Source organism: Eptesicus fuscus, chromosome 22 (assembly GCF_027574615.1).
Source record: "Eptesicus fuscus isolate TK198812 chromosome 22, DD_ASM_mEF_20220401, whole genome shotgun sequence".
NCBI lineage: Eukaryota > Metazoa > Chordata > Mammalia > Chiroptera > Vespertilionidae > Eptesicus > Eptesicus fuscus.
This window is the reverse complement of record NC_072494.1, coordinates 5711861-5729340: the sequence shown is the minus strand read 5'-3', so window position 1 is coordinate 5729340 and position 17480 is coordinate 5711861. Positions and strand designations below refer to the sequence as shown.

Sequence of the window (17480 nt, the reverse complement as noted above, 5' to 3'; positions counted from 1 at the left end):
CCCCTGCCTCAGGGGTATAGTGTTCTCACTCTGATCCACTTTGTCAAAGGAAAACAGGCCAGGTTCAGGTACCACCTCAGACTCTGGGCAAATCCCTGAGCCTCTCTGAGCTGTTCTTGATTCTTTTGTAAATGGGGAAGTCACTCTAGTATTATGCTATCAGTGATAAATGAGATAATATTTTGTAATTTGTAAAGTACCTTACAATGACATACTATTATTGCTATCTATGCCAATAGCATTTTTATATTAGCAGAGGACTGCGGGGACAGGCCTTAATGTAAGTGAATTAATAAAGTTAGTGCTCACTACATGCCAGGCACTGTTCTAAATCCTCCACCTGTATTACTTAACCCATACAGTAACACTATGAGGTAGATATGATTACTGTCATTCCATTTTATAGATGATGAAACTGAGGCACAAATAACTTGCCCAAGGTGGCGAAGCTAGTAAATGGTACACTAGATTTGAACCGTAGTAATTTACTTCTGGGGTCCATGCTCTTAAATCCGAGGCTGTTCTCTTAGGAAATGAATCTCTATTAAATGTTAACACAAAGGAATTAATCCCAATGATCACGTTTTAGGTATCAATGAGGAAAATGCTTTCAGTCAAGCTTTTGTGCTTAACATCTCCTCCCCCAATGGCTCTGCCTTAGTCTAGGTCTTGGATACCTGGGCCTGTTGTAAAATCTCCCAACTGGGACCTTTGCCTCCAGCCAGCCATTCCCTTCCTCACCCATCTTCCAAATGGCAGACAGAGTGGTCTTTCAAAAGCACAAGCCAGGCCATGCCCCCAGCTTAAAATTCTTTAGTGGCCCCCACTGCTGGAAGGATCAAATCTCAATTTTTGAGCAGTGGCACAGAAGGACTGGTCCATAATCTGTTCCCTGCCCACCTCCCCAAGTAAGCTCCAGCCATGCTAGTTAACTCGAAGTTCCGAGCCTTCTGGCTTTGGCCCACACTTCTTCCAGAACTTCCTGCCCCCATCAAATCACCAACTTGTCTTTCAAGACCCAGCTCGTCTCTTAAGACCACAGCTAATGAAGCCTTTCCTCTCTCCCTAGAGAGGAATGACCGCTTCCCTTCTTCGCCTCCACTGCACCCTACACTCAGCACTCCTATCGCAGCACCTCCTACTCCATGAAGTTACTAAATTAGATGTTTCAATAACCACGTTTCCCCTTTTCAGCGTAAGCTGGGAGGCAGGCACCAGCTCTAACCCTAGCACCAAGCTCAAGCCCTGGCACCTACCAGACACTCAGGACGTATTTGCAAATGGGTGACTAAAGGTTCCCCGGGTCTTCGGTCATTTCCTTCATGCGCACTCCATCATCAGCTCTCATCAGACTCTCTCTGCAGCTTCTCAGCTTCCCATTGACCCTGTATTCTGGATGAGTCAAGTCCCAAAGAAATGTAACCCTCTTTGTACCCCTAGCTGGTAGGTGGTCGACAAGCTGACCTTGTTCTTCGTAGTAAAAACTCACTCCCCAGCCAAAGGGGTGGAGTGGGAAATCGGTGGCAGAAGAATAGACTCCAAGAATTCAGACTCCCAAACTGACACTTCATAACAACTCTCTGGATAAAAATCGGTTTACATAAAGTTGATCAAAATACTCAGAGGTAGATTTTTAGAACCACCTTGCCATTCAAACCCTTGTACAGCAGCTGGGCTGGAAAGGGCTGGAGACTTAGACTAACAAAGGCTGCCATTGACTGAGCAGGGAAGAGGAATAAGAAAATCAAGTGGAAGAACAGGAATTTAGATGTATAGACAAAAACTTCCCCCGAGATCTGAACATTCCTGTTCCTGCTGAAATGTAGACTGCTCCGTGGAGAAAAACAGGATTTTTGTTTTGGGAATAGAGTAAAAATAAGCAGTTCACAAGGTCAGCTGCGGGTCTTGGCTGAGCCAACACACACTGTAACACCTGTGGTAAGGTTGGGTGTGTCTGTGTAGGGATATGGGGTCTGCTTGAGAGCGCGCCTTGAGCTGGGTTTGTGTATGGTTCTGTGTGAGGAAGAATAAATGAAATAACTAGTTATGAGTGTTTGCAGGGGGAGAAAAGGGACTCTTTCTCTCTCACTAGTAGTTTTTTCAGAACATGTCTTGGAGATTGGCCCCCTTGCCAACCAGTGGACTGCCTGAGCCAGGGCCCCTGGTTCATAGGTTGATACTCAACCACTGAGCCACACTGGCCATGCCATGCCATGTACTTCTTACTGTCTAACATACAATATAAACTTTTATATATTTGTTGTTGATTGTCTGTCTTACCCCCTCCAGCATGTAAATTCCATGAAGACAGGGCACTTTGCCTATTTTGTTTACCAATACATTCCAAGCACCTAGAAGAGGCCCTGGCAGACAGTAGAAGCTCAATGAATGCCTATCACATGATTTCATTTTTATTTCCAAAGCGATTGGTAGGGCGTGGGTTGGCAAGGTTCTTCCAGGGTCCAGAAAGCAAGGGTTTAAGAATGCCCGGTCTGGAGCTTGACCAAAAGGATGGCTCCGCAGCCAGTCTCTCCCTGTGCTTGTTGGTATCGCCCTCCAAACCCTTCCTGCCCTCAGAAACATCACCTGAGTATTTGTCAGAGTCACACTGGTGGCAAGAAGTTTCTTCCTTGTTCGAATAAGTATTTTCTGGACAAAGTTTGCAGAAAGAGGAGCCCTGCTCGTCTGCATATGTGCCGGGTTTGCAGGGGAAGCATTCCGAAGTGTAGGCCACCCCTGGGAAGGAAGAACATAGCAAAGCAAAACTTGAGCCTAGAGACTGAGCCCCCTGGGGACTGGCCCCCACTTTCGTCCTACAGAGTCACAAGGCCAGACACTCAGCAGCAGACCCAGGCCCCGCCCCCTCTCCATACCTGTGATGACGATGTTTCTCACGAGCACAGGCTTGGAGACTTTGGACCACACGGAGAAGGCTGTGGTTCTCCAATAGAGGACGTTATTGCCCCGGTTTAGCTTTACCTACAACCACAGACAGGAGGCGTTAGCGCAGTCTCTTGCCGGGACCCCTCCTCTTACAGTCCACATAGCAGTGCCTATTCTGATCCTCCCCTTCCTCAGCTTTGCACTTCCTTCCTTTGTCTTGGCCTTCCTCCTCTGTCTCCTGAGCCTCCTCTACAACCATCTCCCACCCTCAGTCACCTACACCATGAGCAACTCTACAGCAAGACTGCTGAAGGGGTCTGACGGTAGGGTGAATGGAATTCCTGCTTCTTCTCTGATTCTACTTATCCATCTCCTGCCTCCAGAAGACCTGGCCTTTAAAAAGGCTCCTGATCCTTGGGGACAAGCCACTGGTGCAGCAAGACAGCCCACACCCACATTTCGTCAACTCGAGAGAAACTGCAGCATCCTCTTCATGTCAGACCCCTGTGCTCTAGGGAAGGGGGGTGGAGGCCGGGCTGGGAGGAAGCACTCCTTGGAGGAAAGGGCCTTGGTCCCTTTTCGGGGATTTCTAGGAGCGGCTGCATCTCCAGCAGAGGCTGCAGGAGAGCTGGCCTGATGCTCACTCACACTGTGGAATTCCCAGCCTTTCTCCGTGGTCCTCATCCACCGGGCGTCATCTGCATTGGGCTGGCACTGGTCGTTCTGGACCTGAGGCAGCAGGAGTTTGGGGTCAGAGTCTTCCGAGGAAATGGGTTCCTTCCCCCACGCTGCGGCAGCCTTCCCGAGGCCCCTTCTTGTGGGAGAAGAGCTGCCAATTTCCTCAGGAACAGAGCTCAGAACGTGCGAGTCTTGGAGTAGGGCAGGAGCTAGTCACACACACAAAACATCAGGCACTGACAGCAAAGACATAACCGGCAACTCAGAGAAGCCACTGCATGCTGTGTGCATGTCTGAGCAGGGCGAAACCCCCAGGATTCCCAGACCCTCCTCCTCCCTCAGATTCTCTCTCCTCTTGAAGCCTCAGCTCCTTTTGCCCACAGTTCTCTCCAGAGGATAACAACCGTGGCCATTTCCCAAGCAGGACTGGGCTTGTGATTCCTGCAGGTGCATCTGAGCCATGGAGAGCCTCTGCCGCCCACCCCCCTCCTTGGCCAGCGGCTTACAAAAAACTCAAAGATGATGTTGGAGTCTGCGTAGTAGTATTCGAAGTTGACAGTGCCCGACTTCTTCAGGCTGACGGCATACATCAGTGTGGCCGTGCACTCGTCCGTGTTGGAGGCGATGTAGTCGCCCAGGGGAACCCACTTGGACCTGTGGATTGAAACGGGCCAAGTTCACTGTCAGGGGCACGGCCCACCAGCTTCATGTGACCTTCCAGGTCTCTGGGGGAATTCTTGATTTGTGATTCACACGCGAAAGCTTAGACCTGAAAATGCTCAGTAAAAAAGTGACTTCTGAGCCTGGCCAGCATGGCTGAGTGGTTGAGCATCGACCTGTAACCAGGAGATCACGGTTCGATTCCTGGTCAGGGCACAGGCCTGCCTTGTAGGCTCAATCCCTAGTGTGGAGCTTGTAGGAGGCAGCTAGTCAACGATTCTCTCCCATCGTTGATGTTTCTATCTCTCTCTCTCCCTTCCTCTTTGAAATCAATAAAAAATTTAAATATATATTTTTAAAGAGAACGACTTCTGGATCAAGGAACCAAGAGGTGGCCCCACATTATGCCCCCACTATTTCACTGTTTTGCTTGAAACCAGCTCAGGTCTCCCATGACTAATAATGTCCCATTAAGGGGACCTCAGTTTAGTCCCCTGGTTCCCTCCTGTGTTTGTCAGAGTAACATGGCACTTGCAGCTCTTCAGCAGTTAGTGCTATTCTCACAGGGAAGTGTATCCAAAGTACCTGTGCTGAGCTCATGCAAGATTCCCGCACTAACCTAATGGTATTGATTTCTCCTGTGAAAAGAGACAACACTGAATGCTGCTGTGCTCCCCAGCATCAGCTATAAATAACTGCTAAAGTCAGATGAATAATTAAAAGGGTGCCATAATGGGTTACATTTGCAAAATGCATCACAATTTCTGGTGTTTGTCAGAGCTGTGCCTGGCGAAGATCACTTCACACTCGATCAGAACAACATGTCTTCACTGATTTCTAGTGCCAGGCATTGCTCCAAATTCTTACTCTTATCAGCTCATTTAATTCTTACCACTACCTATAAGAGGAATACTGTTTTTAGGATGAGGAAGCCGAGGCACCGGGGTAATGAGGAAATTTGCTCACGGTCATTTAGCTGTGATCTGCTTATACCAGTACCTGCTTTGTTTCCCCATGGCCCTGGGCAAAGAGAAGCAAGTGTTCTAAGAAGAATTCTCACCTGGTGGCCACCCAGGCATCGCCTGGCTCACGCTGTGTGGCATTATTTTGTAAGTTCAAGTTAGAAAGAAGAAACTGCACAGGAAAACTTACAGGCTTCCCATGTTTGAAACCCTTTTTAACATTTACATAGATCTTGCTCTCATTCTTGTTTCATCTTCATACTGCTTGGCTTCTGTCCTTTCTTCTCCTCTAACATACACATACTCTCTATATTACTCCTCCTCCACTCCTGTTCCCTCTTGCTTATCCCAGTCTTGGGTCTAAGGGTTGCTTCCAGCACCTTCATCATGGGACCTTTAGCCAGGAACCGAGAAGGAGCCCCTGAAGGATTGCCCTATTTTGTTCCCAATTATTTATTTCATGTTGACTTTGTGCCAGATGTTAGATGCTGGACATACAACAAAAAACAAGACAGACCTGGTCCCCTCCCTCTTGAAGCTTGCATTCTGCTTATAGTTGAGGAGACAGAAGCTTAGCTAATCACACAATTAACCCCGTAGTAATAACGTGATAAGTGCCTTAAGGGGAAGATGAAGCAGGAGTGTGTAACAGGAGCCTGTGGGGTCAGGAATGACTTCTTTGAGGAAGTCACACTTAGGCCCCGAGGAGGGACGGAGCGTGGTGGCCAGCCTGGCTAGAGCATAGTAAGCAAGAGGGAAGGTGCTTGAGAGAGGCTGGAGAAATGGGCAGAGAGCAGAGGCCAGTCGGGGCAGGTACTGGATTTTATTCCAAGAGCAGTAAGAGTCCATAGCATCCAGAACTTTCAGCAGGAAAGTCCTGTGGTTGTATTTGTGTTTTAAGAAGATCAATCTGGCTGCTGAGTGGACAGTGGCCTGGAGAAGGCTGGGAGTGGAAGGAGGTACTAGCTGGGAGGTGTTAGAGGCAGAACCAGCAGGAGGTGGTGCTGGCTGGGGTTAGTTTGGAGGCAGTGGACATGGATTCAGGTAAACACCAGCTCAACTATTGCCTTTCTGTGGGGCGGTGGGGAAATCACAAAGCCTCTCTGGATGGCCATCTGCTCTCCATTTCGAGAGAAGAAGCCTCCTTCCCCCGCCCAGGGATGTCCTGGGCGCTTTGAGATCCAGGCCCTTCAGGATCTGTGTCGAGGGAACACAGGTTGTTTTATTAGCCAGCCCACACCCTGCCCGCTGAGCGGTAATGATTTCTGGGCTTCAGGGCAGTCCCCAGACAGAGGGAAACCCTGTCTCGCTCGAGTAGGAATTGATTGAGTGAGCCAGGCCTGCACCTGGGTCGGCTCAGTTGCGTTCTCTGTTAGGACACAGATGGGGTTGGTTGTCTTAACCTACATCCCCTCTCCTTCCAGCTTTAACCCTCCCAGCTTTCTCTCGGAGGCAATGTTGTCGTGCTAATGATTTTGGCCCATAGTTTGAACTCTAAAACTGGACTCTGAAATGCCTGCTGCCTGGCTCTGACAAGGGTACTTCTAGGAGGTGAAAGTATAAGAATGGGAGACATTGCTCCCATTTTAGAAATCCAAGTGTAATACAGTTCTTAACTCCTTTTTGTCCTTTTGATTGCTTGGGCACGAGAGACACTTTCATGGCTGTACTTTCCTCCCATATTCTTTGCCAATATTTAACAAAGAGCAGTGGACGATTGTCTTTCACATCCATGCATCCCCCCACTTTCTTCCCTAGGATCCAGCGTTGCCTCGCACCCACTGAACCGTTTGAAGGGGGCAGCTTGGGGCAGTAGAAAGCTTGGGCCTGGGTGCGAGTTCCAGGCTCACCAGCTGCAAGCTGGGTAACAAAGGACGAGTCACTGAACCTCACTCGCTGAGTCTCCAGTCGCTCACCTGTGAAATGGGAACAGTCATACCTATTCCACAGCGTTCTCGTGAGGATTAAAGCATCCGGAATAGTGCTGAACCACAGAAGGCACATCATTCATTCCTACCCCTGGCATTATGTATTCAAAGATTTTGACAAGGAAAGCTCACCAGTTTTACAAGCTCCCTGAGCTGAGCTTTTCAATGACTAAAAATATCTCCCTTTGAGCTGGGAAATTTTTACTCACTGGAGTCTCAAAGGATTTGAAAGCCACCACAGACCGAAGCTCCGGTCCTGCTCTATCCCCCCCAAACCTCGGGGTTGGCAGTCCGGTTTTAGAAGTTGACACGAAGCTAGGAAGATGCCCAGTGCTTCACACATTGTGTTGCCATCAAGGTGAGGATGTGTATTGGCTGACCCAGAATTCCATGGTGGAGATGCAATTGGATTTTGTTTTAAATGGACTGGGCCATTGAACCCATGGCCATCTCACCTACCTCTCTCTATTTCCCCATGCTTTTCTCCTGCCACAAATGCTTGTCCATCACTAGGAAGCTTCTGTCAGTGAATGGGCTAAGGTGGACGTACGTCCCACCTAACAGTGCTGTGGGCACCTGCTTCAGCCCTCACCCTGGGCTCCCTCCTCTCCACCCTCCCTGCCCGCCTGCAGAGCAGGAGTGCTCCCTGAGCCCCTTCCCAGCACCGGGAGGAGGGAGCCCAGGGGTGGGAGGTGACTCACAAAGTGCAGTTCTCGGTGGACTCGTTGGTGCTGTCGTTGATCTCCACGTTGGATGAGTGGCTGGCAAAGCCATGAGGCAGCTCGTCCCACTCATCGAACCGGATGCCCGTGCCCAGGGAATAGCGGCCCTCAGTGCAGGGCTTACAGGACTGGTCCTTCATGTCCAGAAACTCCCCAGCTTTGCAAGAAAAGGCTGGAACACAAAGCAAGGACAAGGGTGGGGTAGTGAGGCCGCTGCTGCCCCAGGAGAAGTGGGCAGGTTCTGGGCATCCTAAGGGAGGAGCAGAGGGTGGAGGTCTAGGCATTGGGCCCACTAAGCATTAGAGCCATGCACGTCTTGTCCAAGTCCATTAACATGGAAGGTCCAGACAGGCAAATCCACAGAGACACATGGTGAATTTGTGGGGCTAGGGACTTGGGGGAGAGATTGCTGGTGGATTTGATGTCTCTTTTTGGGGTGATGATAGTGTTCTGAGATTAAATAGTGGTGATGGTTATGCAACTCTGAATATTCTAAAAACTAAGTGAACTTTACACTTAGAGGTGAATTTTATGACATGCAAATTATATCTCAATAAAGCTGTTATTTAAGAAAGAAATAGACTTGGGGCTGTGGAAGCTCTGTCTTGCTGAGGGATTTGGGCTTATCCCGGTCAATCTTGTTTCCTAAGGGAGTAGCCGTGGCCATTCTGAGACCTCTCCAGGGAAGCGGACACCATGGTCTCTCACGCTGACCCCTCTGAAGGGCACCTGGCCCTCCAGCCTTGAATTTCTCCTTTTCGGTCCCACTGACCGTGCTGGTTGGGATTCTCATGACCTGTTAGTTCATCCTCTGCAGTGTCCTCCTAACTAGTGCCCCATTTCTTGTTTCTGCTCATTTTGTGGTCACCAGTGTCATTCTAAAACATTGAGCTAATGAAAAAATAATCAGGTGCTCCTCTTTGGTTACAGAATTAAGCTCTCAGAATTAATCTTCCTGTTTATCTCCCACTGCAGACCTTTCTCCAGCCCAGCCCCATCCTCACCTTGCCTGTGTTGTCTTCATCCCAGATCACGTGTTCTTCTACCTCCAAACTTTTGCTCAAGTGGTTCCGGTCCCTAACAAGTATCCATAGCTCCCATTCTGTTTCACCTCGCATTACCACATCATATGGATGGGAGCCTGCCACCAGCCCTGAGCTCCTCCAGGGCCGATGGCTCAGTGACTGACACAGGCGCTCTCCATAAAGGTTTTGCTGACAAATGAATGGCTACATAGGAGGAGCTCGATAACGTTGGCCCATTAACAGAAGATGGCTCGTTTGTTTCCATTATTCACACCTCCATTCTGCTCAGGTCCTAGCAATATTCATTCACTAATTTAACAAGTATTTATTTGCCCACTTACTGAACCAGGCACTATGCTAAGCTTATTTTAGAATTTAAATGCCCTCAATTTCCTTTCCAAATTTTCAAGTGTTCCTTAATTCTAGTCCCTGATTTGTATTGTTACTCCCTTTGCATATCTAAAAAGAACAGTGCAGGGGAAGGAGCTGCCAACTGTAGAAAAGCTCTGACTAGGAGTCATAGAGGTGGGGGCAGGAGCTGCAGGCAAGCCATCGCCTGGCTGATTGCACAGTCAGCTCCCGTCGGGAAGGTTCTTGTTTCCTGAAGTGATGCCCAGTGTGTTTTAAATTCATCTTCTCTGGCTTCCTTTTCAAGGACGAAAGCAAACTGCAGTCTTTCTAATGACCAATTGTGGCTGGTGAGTGTAGATTGGAGGCATGCACAGGCAAAAAGGGAAATGTATGCACACTGAAAAAAGCATCTGTGTGGCACACAGCTGGAATTACTTACACTTTATACCCTAATGGGATTTAAATTTTTAAAAAAAGCAAATTCAGATACCCAGTTTGCATCTGTGAGATAATCTCAAAAGGGTTGAGGACGGGGACGAAGTGGGAAAAAGATCTGATTCCTTAAGGCAGCTGTACTGTAAGGGAGGGCCTAGCTTACATGGCAGGAGGCTTGGGGCAGAGGCTAAAGCTGAGTGTCAGGTGGCCCTGGAGCGGGATGGCTGCTTACAGCACTCGGTGCCCTTGACGGGGTCCGGGAGGCTGGTGCAGAGGCCTGGGGTGTGCGGCACAGCTACCCTCCACCTGGAACTCGTGCTGTCACATGCGGTGTACTCGTAGTGGTACTCAGACTGCAGGGGAGAGAACAGTGGGCAAAACGCGCGTTAGTGTTGATCACACCGTACCAGCTTCTCGCCCTCTTCCTCGCCAGCACCAGGGCTACTGACCCTCATCAACACAGTAACACCCTGAGACCCTGGTGGGGAGCAAGGCATCATGGGAGCTGTCATTATTTAGACCACTCCTCTTCACCCAATCATGGTCTAGCTTTTAGAAATCCTTTCTTTTTCTTTTTTGGGGGGTGACTCTCTTTGCTGTTATGTGTAAGTAATGTCCTGATAGTACTGAACAGACTAGAAATAGGTGGAGTTTTTCTTATCCCAAACTGTAGAATTTATGAGCAAGGACTATCCATTAAACATTTTCGAAGGATTGTCACAGAAGCTGTATTTCTTTTACCCTGTATTCCTCAGGCTCCCTTCTGCCCAGAAAGACGATGCATTCCCACCTCCCATTTTAAAAACGTCATATTTAGCCCACGCAGGAGGTGTGCTCTCATCCTGTGGGTCTGCTCGTGCCTGATTTCTCCATGCAGTGGGAAACTCACAGTTCAGTTGCTTTCCTTGAACTAAGAATAAGCTAAATAACAGCAGCGAAACAGCCAAATCAATCACTAAGTAGGACAACAAAAACATTACTTGGGAGAGAGAAGACAGAATGAATGTTTATTCTTTTAATTCTTGTCATAAATAATAGAGCGCAGAATTCATTTGACTTTGGCTCTGACAAGTATTTTACAATCTGCACTAAAACTATATTAAAGCACAGAATTACTTCGTATTATTGTGTCCATAAGAAAAATAGATGTAATGTCGCCTCTCAACCCTGATGAAAGCATGATTGCATAACGTGTGTGAATGCAAGGAGACAGCTAACCTCAGCATGCGTCAGGACCCCGAGGGGAAAGCTTTTCCTCTGGAAGAGGTGGCCACACTGCATTTCCTCTCTTCCAAGATGCCCGTTTCCTTCCTATTTTAACCTGGTGAGATCAAGATGCGTGGCTTATAACTGACACAACGAGGAAGCATCGTGCCATGTTTTAATTCTTTGTGGTACCTAATAAACGGTGTGTCTGAGAAGCAGCGGCACCCCAGACTTGTGGAAATAAGATAACCGTGTTTCTGTAGTTTAAGACACTTAAGGTGATAAGAGAACAACTGTAGAGCTCCTCTCTTATTTTCCTCTATTGTAAATATTTACCAAATATATATTGTACACCCACCACTTATAGGTACCAGATAGCATGCCCGGTGGGGCTCAGGGCCGCCACCCACAAACTCAGCACTTTCATCCCGAGGGAACAGATGCAGAGGACAAGGGGACAGTTTGGGGACCGTGAGGCTAACTTTTGGTGAGAATCTTCGGCTTTGCATTTAGACGTCGCTCTCATCTAGGGAAGGAAGAACACCAGGATGGCAATTCTTTGTGCCTTTGGCTAATATCTCTCGGGGTCTATTTCTCCTCCTAATTCCAGTCTTTTCCTTATCTCAGAGGACTCTCAGATAAATGGGACAGGCAATTCCACATGTATCAGTTCCAGGTCTAAAAATGATGCGTTCCAAAGGGTTTTGCTTGCAAGTGTGAGGGGTAAAACCCACGGTATGTAAATGCAATGCGGAACTGAGCGGAGCAGGCAGAGAGGATTCAGCCGGTGAACATAATCATGCCAGTCATTAGCATAGCGCTTTCACAGTTCCCGAGAACCCCCGCTCATTTGCTCTTCAGTCTGCCTTCAACCAGACAAGCAGAGCAGGGTTGCTCCCTTCCTTGTACAGATGAGGAAACACTCTCAACAGGGTGAGATGTCTTGTCCAAGGTCACACAGCTGGAAGGTCACAGAGCCAGAACCCAGGCCTTCCCACCAGGAATCCTCCACCCTCAGACCTCGAACCAGACACAGACTCACGCTGGGCCAAACTGAACAGCCAAATCTAAAAATTAAACAAGACAGTGTTGGCTGTCTGCCAGCAGCCAGGCTCTCTGAGGCCTGAGCATTGGTGCTCAAGTACCGAATCTGTGCGAGCAGATCTCAGCCCACTCTCACTGCATCTGGTCTTTTGGAGACACACGGGCCAAGACCATTTATTTTTCTTCTTTTTTTTTTTTTTACAGAGAGGAAAGGAGAGGGATAGCTAGAAACATCGATGAGAGAGAAACATCGACCAGCTGCCTCCTGCACACCCCCTATCGGGGATGTGCCCGCAACCAATGTACATGCCCTTGACCGGAATCGAACCTGGGACCCTTCAGTCCGCAGGCCGACGCTCTATCCACTGAGCCAAACCGGTTTCGGCAAGACCATTTCTTTTCATGGCCTTTCATGACACCCACTCGGGGGAGGTTTGCTGGGAAAGTGGTGGTTCCAGCATGTGCCAATTTACTTCCTGTCACCTGGGGATATTTACCCCATCCAAGGTGGCTGGCTCTGCTGCAGCCATTTCCGACTGAACACTTTGCACTCTCACCATGCAAGTCATAAGCTCAGACAGTTCAATCAGAGACATAGCTGGCAGCAGTCCTCAGTTATGTTCTGTGAGCAAGTCCGTTCCCCAACAGCGCCTCAGTTTACCCAGTGACCTGTCTTTGTAAGGGTACAGTCTGCATAATGCACAGATTCACAAAGGAGACACACAGATATATTCAGTGCGTATGTCAAGCACACAAGTCCTTGCTCCCTCCCCGGCACAATGATATGAAAAGGCCCAGACCACAATTTTAAATGGGGCACAGTAGGCAGTGGCTGCTGCCTGTTCATCAGGAAAAAGGAAGGGGAGGGTGATGAGGGGCAGGCACCTTAGTTAATCTGCTCTCCCCTAAATCACCCAGCCACATGCTTTCTCCGGGAGCATGAGAAAGTTGGAACCTGCCTTGCCAAATATTCAGCTGTCTATAGGGAACAGTAATCTTTTGGCCCCAGAGGAAGAAGAATTTACTCAGACCCACATGATTCGGTCCTGGTGGAATTGTCCAATGAGGTGGGCAGTGCTCCTCTGCCAAGGCGCGGGCACAGGCTCACAGGAGGCTAGTCAGATGCTCTCCCTGGGCAGGTGGGGGGTGGGCTGAGGGGCTGAGGACACAGCCATGAGTAGGGACCTGAGGTGGGTGGGAAGTGAGGGAAGGATAGGGCAGCGGAAGGTCCTCAGGGAGGTGACTTTCAAGGGGATCATTTGACTGGTCATTTGACTCCTCTGAGCCTCAATCTTCTCATCTGTAAAATGGGAAAATTGGACTTAGGCAATTTCTAACTTCTAAGATTTCTTCCAGTCCCAGTATCTTATTTCACGGCTGATACTTGCATGGAAATCTATTCTTCCTTCCACCTTTTCTCCCTTCAAAATGGCACACCCAGATTTTAAAATGATTTTCAAAGTAATACAAGTTCATTCTAGAAAAGATGAAAATATAGGCTAGAATGAAAAAGAAAACATGCCACGAATCCACCGAGCACAGATCACTACCTGTAACATTTAGTGTATTTCTTTCCAGATGCTTTTCCATGCACGTGTGTACATCACATGGTATGTGGTTATGTATTCTGACTTTTTTTTTTTGTTTTTACATTTTAGGTCACAAGCACTTTCCTATGTCTTTAATGGTGGCACCATAGTTTCTTTAACCGTTCTCTATTGTTGGACATTGACTTTTGTCCAGTTTTTCATTATTTTAAAATAGCACTCCAATAGCTAGTATCACTAGTTATTTCCCTTGGGAAGATTCCTGGAAGTGGAATTACTAGGTAAAGAATATGAATTTCTTTAAGATTCTTGGTCAAGAAGGGAGACTTCTAGAGAAAACAAACATGTCTAAGTCTCTCTAAAATTTTTATTATAATGGCAAATTTCAAATATATATTTCTTTTTTTCCCAAATATAATTTTTAGCAAACAGAATATAATGCCCCCATGTACCCATCACCCAGCATCAGTACTTACCAATTTCTGCCATTCTTGCTCATTCACCTCCACCCACTCCTCCCCAATTGAAGTTATTTTTATAGGTTTTGTGTTTTCTTAAGGTGCAATTTGTATAGGAGGAAACCCACATATCTTCACTGTACAAGTTGGATAAATGGGACACTTGAGTAAAGGTCTGACAGGGCTGAGAATCACTGCCCAGAGACTGCTGGGGAGAAGGGGCCACTCCCCTGCCACCTCCACCCTCAGGCAGAGTAGACAGTCAAGCAGGTGTCTCACGTCCTGAGTCTTAGAACCACAGGGCCACCGCTGCAGACAGTCACACCCACCCCAGGAAGCAGGGGATCGGCACGACTTGGGTTTGTCTTGGCTGGGACAGGGCTGCTTCAAGAAACAGGTTCTTAAGTAAACCCGGATTCTGACGAGAGGCCTTGGGGTCTGGAGGAGGTTGTGTCCTGCTCTCTCCCCTCACTCCTCTTCCCCCCCCCCGCCCAAACCCCCGCCCCCCCCCCCCGCTGGCTAGTCCCCATCTCCTCACTGTCCCTGAAAATCAGATCCTTTGGGGAGAAGGTCAAGATGGGGGCAGGGTAGGCGAGGCAAGCACCCCAAGCTTGGAACTGTGGGGTCAGTAGGTGTTTGCTGACTCAGGTGTAAACCCTCTGCTTGGAAAGCACCTGACTCAGACCAGAGCAGGTCCCATTCGACAGGCCTGTCTGTCAAGGAGAGGCTGGCCCTTTGCTGGGAGGGAGGACTGAGCTAGGTGACTTAACACAGAACATGGGAAACCACGGAGAAGTGTCAGAATTTGAACGTGAGACTTTCTCTTAGGCCCAGCCCTAGCTGGATGGTTTCCCGGACTCCTGTTCTTTGTCTTTTTTTTTTATTTTTGCTTCTGGCGTGCCTGGCGGGGTTTGGTTTTGGTTGAGGCTCAGGGCATCATGGCCTTGCTTTGTCCCCTGTGAAGGGTAGGGTGGAAGGCACAGGACCTTTTCCATTGTTCTCCAGCAGGCCAGACGGGGGCTCACTGTAGGCCTTCCCCCTCTCCCCCACCCTCCTTCCCACCCTCTTTAGGACTGCCTACTGAGTAGCAGGGTCTCCTGAGCCTTTCGGCCTAGTCATCGCGGCTCCAGAGCTCTGGTGCCTAAACCTGCATCTGTCGGATCATCACCACTGCCTGGAGAGCAGGTGAAAAACACAGAGTCCCGGGCTCTGCCCCCAAGATTCTGGTTCTCCCTTAGATCCTTTTCTGTTTCCTCCTCTTTCAAAACTCTCTCTTCTAAGCCTCAGGACTTCAGTATTTATCGCATAAACCAGTCTCACAAAACAGGGTTCCTAATCTACAGGCCTCGGACCACTTCCTGCAGACAACCCCATGCAGAATTTAGGTATGTGGGGAAAAGAATTTTAGGTATGTGCATTTTATCAAATTGTGCTCCTGAGGCCAGAAGTTTAGAAAGTTAATTCCTTTGATGGGGGGTGAGGAAGGTGAGGATTCCCCCCCTTTTTTTTTCTTCTTTTTTTTTTTTAAATATATTTTATTGATTCTTTACAGAGAGGAAGGGAGAGGGATAGAGAGTTAGAAACATCGATGAGAGAGAAACATCGACCAGCTGCCTCCTGCACCCCCCCCACCGGGGCTGTGCCCGCAACCCATGTACATGCCCTTGACCGGAACCGAACCCGGGACCCCTCAGTCTGCAGACGCTCTATCCACTGAGCCAAACTGGTCTCGGCCCCCCCCCCCCCCTCTTTTAATGGAGCAAAATTGTTTTTTTGTTTAAACCAAAAGTTTCACACACACGAAGTTTAACACAACAGTCTTAAGAACAAATTGCTCTAAGGTGGAATTGTAGATGCTGAGGCAGACTCAGGGTTAAGGATGGCTTTGGCCTTCACCTCACCAAATCATTTGCTTTATCCACAAGCAACACTCCCTCTCCCCAGAGCAGGCACCAGACCCAGCAGCAACCAAAGCAAACAGACCTCAAGCAGGCGCGCCCCTGCTGATGGTCCTCAGTCTGGGGGTTGCCTAGCAACACGGTGCCAGGAGCCCCAGGGCTCCCAGTCTGAAGGAGTGTGGGGGAGCCTGGCCTTACATCACCCTTTTTCTCAACATTTGCTAATCTACTCTGGGTTTCCAGCTCCCATTTTGATCAAAAACAGCAGGGACAGTGCTTGGTCACCCCAACAGGGCCTGCCCCACTGGTTTGGCCGTGGACACGTTACACAAAGCAGATTCTGGGTCTCAACACCCAGCTGAGGCCATCCGTGTCACCATGCTCTGGGCCAGCCTGTCGGTAACTTGAGCTGCCTGTCCCTTTGGGGCGCAGCCTTGGCTTGGGGGCTCCTGGAAGACACTGACAGGCTAATGAGGAGGTGGGATGATCACAGCCACCATTTGTGAGCACATGTGAACACCCGTGCCCCCCCCTCCAGCGTCTTCCCCTTCAGCCCCCGCAGCCCTTCCTGATATGATCCCTACTGCACGACCTCCCTGTTTACAACTGTAATCTGCTCCCCTCTGTCCCAGTGACCCCGACATCCTGAATGACTTTTTTCCATAGCGCTTACCACCTACGACACACTTTATCACGCAGTTACTCATTATGTGTTTTACTGATTTCTGATCAGCGGTAAGCTCCAAGAGAACAGGGAGCTTTGTTTTTGTTCACTGCGGTAGCCCAAGAGCCCGGAACACTGCCTGGCACCTAGCAGGTATCAGTAAGGAGTTGTTGAGTGACTGCGCGGTGGGGCACGAGTCTAGAGCAGCTCTGGAGCTGTGCGAGGCGCTCTGGATTAGAGCAAAGATCTGGGCTCTCCTGTTGTCCTGCCACCCCAAAACTGCACGATCATGGACCAGTTATTAAATCTCCCCATCCTCAGTTCCCTTGCCCAAAAAATGGGGATGCTAACACTCTGCTAAGAAGATTAAATATATTACCCCCCCCACCCCCAAAAAAAAAACAACAATAACAACAACAACTGACTAATATCAACCTCTCGGGACAAGAGGAGATCATGTTCAGGAAAGCTCTTTGTAAACTGGTTTTAAAAAATAGCATCCAGCTGCTGCTAGGACCCAGCTACTGCTAGGGCCTTCTCTCCTCTCTGGCAACAGGGCTGGGATGAGGGAGCTTGGTGACTCTCTGGCCTGACAGCCATGGTGACGGCAGCAGCGAGACCCTCCCCAGTTCCCCTATCGTTTACTGCCCGCCTGACTCACCCTCTTCTCTGGTGCGTCTTCTCATACATATGAAATAACATCTGTCCTTTTCCCACTTTCTCTCCCCTAGCAACTCCCCCAAAGCTAATCTCTCCAAAACAGGCTGGCCGCTGACATTTGTGACACCCAGGAGCTGGCCAGACCGTCAGGGGCAGAGGGCTTTTCAGTACGGCTTATAAATATCCCGAGGATCGAAGTGGCTTTGTCGCTAGGAAACAAAATGTCCCTTTATAAATTCCAATCCCTTTCTGATAGGTGAGAGATGGCACACACATCTGTCTACGAGGCAGAGCTTTATAATATTATATTTCAGAAATGTACTTTTCTTGTTTTGTTTTAATGAGATCAAAATGTTCCA

General features: G+C 48.8%; 1 protein-coding gene across 5 annotated transcripts in view; it reads right to left on the bottom strand.

Moving 5' to 3' along the window:
• Positions 1–17480, bottom strand: part of ELAPOR1 (endosome-lysosome associated apoptosis and autophagy regulator 1) — a 41260-nt gene that overhangs the window by 16378 nt on the left and 7402 nt on the right. For all 5 annotated transcript variants that reach the window (XM_028153999.2, XM_028153997.2, XM_028153998.2 and 2 more), the window contains exons 2-7: positions 9877–9997; positions 7813–8005; positions 4068–4215; positions 3532–3612; positions 2874–2979; positions 2587–2736 (exon numbers count right to left, since the gene is read on the bottom strand). In XM_028153999.2, coding sequence (XP_028009800.2) covers positions 2587–2736; positions 2874–2979; positions 3532–3612; positions 4068–4215; positions 7813–8005; positions 9877–9997 — 799 coding nt within the window. The remainder of the gene's footprint in view (positions 1–2586; positions 2737–2873; positions 2980–3531; positions 3613–4067; positions 4216–7812; positions 8006–9876; positions 9998–17480) is intronic.